Raw genomic sequence first — 5,532 nt, 5'->3', positions numbered from 1 at the left:
TCTTGGTTGTTCTCCCCCATCCTCACTCTCTGACCTCTGGTGGGGCTCAGCCCCGCTGTTCTTCACGACTAAATCATGGACTAAATAAGGAAGTGCAGTACTTCTTGTGTTGGGAAGATGGCGATGAGTGATAGAGGGGGTGGGGACCCTCGTCCTATAATCCCCTCATCACTGTCCCTCCTATAAAAGACAGTTCTGGTTGTTTCCTCACTCTCTGACTAAGGTCCATGAATAAAGAAATGACCTGGTAGGAGATCAGAGGAGCCATTTCCTAGTTCCCTTGAGGGTGGAATTGTAAGCTCCTCAGAGACCAAGCTGCCTGATGTGGGCGGAGTCCTGGTTTGGGGGAACCAATCAGCTCCTGTCTAGTAATCCTCTGTCTTTGTATTTTAGTCCATGGCCGGGAGATGAGGAAAACCTCCGAGGATTGTCTCACTTTGTCTCCAGACTGGAAAGTAGAAGATGAGGACATCACACAGTATAGTCCAGGAGAAAACCCGGCTCCTTCCAATGTCCATCCGGCACCACCCAGTGTAGATGGACCATCGGATTCCTCGTATCCTGAGGAACCTCAGACTGTGCGGGACCCGGCCAGCCTTCCAACAGAGAAGAGGTTCTCCTGTACTGAGTGCGGGAAGGGTTTCCATTATAAATACAATCTTAATATGCATAAAAGATCTCACACAGGAGAGAAGCCGTATTCCTGTCCTGAGTGCGGGAAATGTTTTGTACAAAAATTTGAACTTGTCAGACATGAAAGGTCCCACACGGGGGAAAAGCCGTATTCCTGTCTTGAGTGTGGAAAATGTTTTTCAGAAAGGTCCAGTCTTTACACACATCAGAGACTGCATACGGGTGAAAAGCCATATTGCTGTTCTGAGTGCGGAAAATGTTTTTCACAAAAGTGCAATCTTTATACGCATCAGAAATCTCACACAAGGGACAAGCCGTATTCCTGTCCTGAGTGCGGGAAATGTTTTTCACTAAATGCCAATCTTTACAGACATCAGAGATGTCACACAGGAGAGAAACCTTATTCATGTCCTGAGTGCGGGGAATGCTTTTCACGGAAGTCTCATCTTGACGCACATCAGAGCTCTCACACGGGGGAAAAGCCACTTTCTTGTTCTGAGTGTGGTAAATGTTTTGTATACAAATCAGGACTTGTTATACATCAGAGATCTCACACGGGGGAGAAGCCGTATTCCTGTCCTGAGTGCGGGAAATGTTTTACAGTGAAGTCTCATCTTTCCAGACATCAGAGATCTCACACAGGGAGAAGCCACTTTTCTGTCCTGTATGAGGGAAATGTTCCTCACTGAAGTCCTGTCTTCCTGTACATCAGGAGTCCCACACAACCCTGGAGGTGTATTAGTGCCTTGAGTGCGGGAAATGTCTTCTAGATGAATGTTGCTGGACATCCCAGCTCTCATGTGGGGAAGAAGCACACCCTGATATACACCTCAGATATACTCCATGGCTGATCTTCATCATGGAAGAAACAGTCCATAAGGAGATCAGAGGTCCCCAAAGACATGGATGAAGTGTGGGACCGGGTTGGCCATTGATATCAGGAGAAGAATATAAATGGAGTGTGAAATGTTCTGTAATGATGGAAAATATTCCCCCGGCTCAGCAAATCTCCTAATGACATCGGTGTTTTAGCCCCATTCACAGAGAAGGAATGGACAGGAGATAAAATCTCTCATACAGACAGAATGGCCATGTGACTTTATAAAGAGGAACGCCAGAAAATCACATCAATCAAATCTTCCAATGTGTTCTGTGCAATCTGCGTATAAATGGGGGGAGGGGCAGACCCGGGGGCATCCAGCGAGAACACAGAGGGGGGCTGGCTTACCATGGTAGGTGAGAAGCATCATAGACCCAAGCACCAGCATGTCCATCGGCCGCAATAAACAAGGGAGCTGGCCCAGCACAGAACTCCTGGGAAGACTTACCTGACACCACTTTCCATCCAGCCAGTGATGGTCCTGCCGCCATTTGTTTTATTATTGGTGTATACTCTGATCAGCAGGAATCATTTCTCCTGAAGAAGTGAGCGCTGCACCAGGAAACGCGTAGAGATGGATGGCGCTGCTGGATCCTCCTTATGGTGCTCAGAATTCTGTCCCACGGTGATTGTTGTCCAGGAATTGTCCATTGATGGACTTTGTGAGAGATTTCATGGCCTTGTACACCTGCTGGGAGGGTTTTATGATTTCTACGCTGATTGGGAAGAAAACATTGGAAGATCTTTATTGATATGTTTTTCTGGAGTTCCTCTTTATAAAGTCCCATGAGTCCCATTGTGTCTGTATGAGAGATTTCATCTAGGGTAAGGACTGACCTACACCCCATCCATGCACACTTACCTCTCCGGATCTGCTAAGGAATGGACATGCACTTTCACCAGGTGAATGGTTCTACACATTCTATGAATAGACCCCCAAATGTCAGGAGACGTTTCTATAAAGACGGGAAGTATGGAGCAGAGAAATGAATAGACCTCCCAGCAATGTTATTGTAATGTACACCAATAATAATGACTCCGCCCCCACATTCCAGACAAGGGATCTTCCTGACCAATCGGATTTCTTCCTTTACTATTTCCTGATTTTTTTTTGCAATCCTGTTGAAAGTGAAATTATAATAAAAATGTATTGATTGAAAAACAAAATCCTGTGTGTGTGCAATGATGACAAAGCTATGTATCCAGAAACGGCTGGTCGGTGACACTTCCATATACAGCCCAATGAAGTGACAAGGAAGCCCTAGAACCCTTTGGAGGAACCCTGGCTGAGAAAGGCTGGACTAGGCAGTCATATCTCTGCCCCCCTTGCAGGGTTCCCAACCCTCCGTGACTTTTATTACTGACACAACATGAAATAGAATAGAATGGATAGATAATGTGGACATTGTAGTCAATGGAAGGTGATGAAGGGACGGGCAGAATCAAGCTCCTTGATAGTAGAGGCAGACCCGATCAGTCCTCATGGGGGTCACATACATGTATAATAGACCCTTGTGGTGTCATGGAGGACAATCCTCAGGTATCCTCATATGTAGATGATAGTCACTGAGATATCAGATAAAGCCACACGCTGCTATCTCACACTTGGCACAAAGACAGCCAGTAGATGGATGTAAAGAGATGACGGAACGGGGCACTTGTAGAGTCAAAGGAGGCAGCGGTCACCATTCACTTTCAGCACAGGAGAGTCCCTCAATCCTCAGTGAGGTCATATACATACATGGCAGACCCATATAGATCCCATAGGGGGTAATCCACGTAGTCATCCACGGATAATTGTGGTAATAGCAGTGTTGCCAGTATATGGATGGCGGGTTATAATGACAGGATAGATAGTGCAGTAGGCAGTGGGTGAGCAGAAATATGAGACTGATAGAGCCCTGTGTGCCAGCGATAGGAACAAGGACATCAGACAGGTGGAGCTCAGCCCAGCAATTTCCATGAATGGGGACTCCCGCAGTGTATTAGTGCCTTAGTCCAAAAAACAGAGTCCGCTCACCCATCCAAGTGCCGTTTGCTAATGCATTGTCCTTCCGCTGCATAGTGGAAGTGTAGAGGCACGCCGTGTAATCATCTGTGGATGAGGAGGTCTGCAAAGAGGTCTAGTGTGTCCAGAGCGGTGTGGCCAGGTGGTGAGGCCGTGTGGAGAGTCCTGTATGCCGGGGACACGGGCGTCATGATGTTGTGACGTCAACGTGTTTCATCCACTGAGTCACATGAGCATCTTCAGCCCACAGCACACCGGACACACTAGACCTCTTTGCAGACCTAATCATCCACAGATGACTACACGGCATACCTCTACACTTCCACTATGCAGCGGGAAGACAATGTATTAGTAAACAGCACTTGGATGGGAAGCAGAAGGAGCCAAGAGAAGATGGGGAGCAGGAGGAACCTAGAGAGGGTGGGGAGGTGAAGATTCCTAGAAAGGATGGAGAGGTGAAGAAGCCTAGAAAGGACGAAGAGGAGAAGGAGCCTAGAGATGACGAGGAGTAGGAGCCTAGAGAGGGAAGGGAGCCTAGAGAGGATGGGGAAGGGATGGAGCCAAGAGAGGATGGGGAAGGGATGGAGCCAAGAGAGGATGGGGAGGGGAAGGAGCCAAAAGAGGATTAGAAAGGAGAAAGAGCCTAGAGAGAATGGGGAGGAGAAGGAGCCTAGAGAGAATGGGGAGGAGAAGGAGCCTAGAGAGGATGGGAGGGGGGTAGAAACCTAAGGAGAATCGGAGAGAAGGGTGGAAAAGGAAGGGAAGTATAGAGGATGGAGAAGAAGCCTAGAAAGGATGGGGAGGGGACAGAAGCCTAGAGAGGATGGGAAAGGGAAGGAGCCTAACGAGGATGAGGAGTGAAAGAAGCCTAGCCTCCCCAGCGGTCATTCCTGAGTGTAGCTTGGGGTAAAATTTCAGTATCAAGAGAGGTAACCCTGAGCTACACTGCGGCTTACCATGCAGCGTTGTTCAGGGATTCCCTGCAGCACTTACCTTGTCCTTCGCTCCTGCGATGTGTCCCCTGCAGCATCTCCGGCCATCTCCTCCGGCCGATACCGGCATCCGGCTTCCATGTTCCTGTCACTGTGATGTCGGGACGTACGGTTGCCGGAACCGGCGGCAAATTTAAAACATTTTTTTGCAAACAAATATTACATAGTAAAACATTGCTGTTTCAAACCATTTCACATACATTTTGTCCCAAGTGATTTGTCCTGTGTCCTGCCTGCATTTTTACTCTTCTTTCTGCCTGGAAACAGAAACGTCCATGGCGCCCAAAAAGCGTCCCTTTAGGTCAGACGCGGTTTTAGACCGGCTAGAGAACAGCGATAGTAAATCAGAACCACTTGCAGAATTGAGTGATAATGATTTGTGGGGGAAATTCGTCGTCAGACACTGAAAACGATTCTGCGACTTTGCTCAGTGATGTGCGAACTTGGCGCTATATTTGCAATATCAGTGTTTTTGGTTTGATTATATTATTGAATTGCATTTATTATTATATTATAATTTTTTAGGAGTGTTTATTAAATTATAATTTATGATTTCGTGTTTCAAGTTTGATCATCCCCGGGATGTTTACTAGACTCTTGTTCAGACAGATTTCAGTGAGTTATTCCTAAAAATTACAGGCCTTCCATAAAAAAACAACATATTTCCATGCAAAATAATGGTACCGCTTTCAGCACAAAAAAATCTGAAATAATCAGACGGCCAGGGAGGTTAAAGAGAATGGGGAGGAGAAGGAGTCTAGATAAGATGAGGAGGGGAAGGAGCCTAGATAAGATGGGGAGGAGAAGGAGTCTAGAAAGGATGGGGAGGGGAAGGAGCCTAGATAAGATGGGGAGGGGAAGGAGTCTAGAAAGGATGGGGAGGGGAAGGAGCCTAGATAAGATGGGGAGGGGAAGGAGCCTAGATAAGATGGGGAGGGAATGGAGCCTAGGGGGAATGGGAGCCTAGAAAGGCTGGGGAGTAATAGGAGCCTAGAGAGGATGGGGAGGGGAAGGAACCT

General features: G+C 47.3%; 1 protein-coding gene across 1 annotated transcript; it reads left to right on the top strand.

Moving 5' to 3' along the window:
• The first annotated feature begins 263 nt into the window (after window positions 1-263).
• LOC149441212 (uncharacterized) lies at window positions 264-2,680 on the top strand. Its single transcript, XM_089657586.1, has one exon. The coding sequence runs from the start codon at window positions 408-410 to the stop codon at window positions 1,320-1,322; it is 915 nt and encodes a 304-aa protein (XP_089513712.1). The 5' UTR covers window positions 264-407; the 3' UTR covers window positions 1,323-2,680.
• Window positions 2,681-5,532: the final 2,852 nt, after the last annotated feature.

This window comes from Staurois parvus, unplaced genomic scaffold (genome assembly GCF_062004578.1).
Source record: "Staurois parvus isolate SC_StPar_1 unplaced genomic scaffold, SC_StPar_1.0 ptg001011l, whole genome shotgun sequence".
In the NCBI taxonomy this organism is placed as follows: Eukaryota; Metazoa; Chordata; class Amphibia; order Anura; family Ranidae; genus Staurois; species Staurois parvus.
This window is presented reverse-complemented; position numbering and strand designations above follow the sequence as displayed.

Bases quoted from the DNA above. Each gene is read 5' to 3' on its own strand.
- LOC149441212 (XM_089657586.1), top strand. From the start codon at position 408: ATGAGGAAAACCTCCGAGGATTGTCTCACTTTGTCTCCAGACTGGAAA.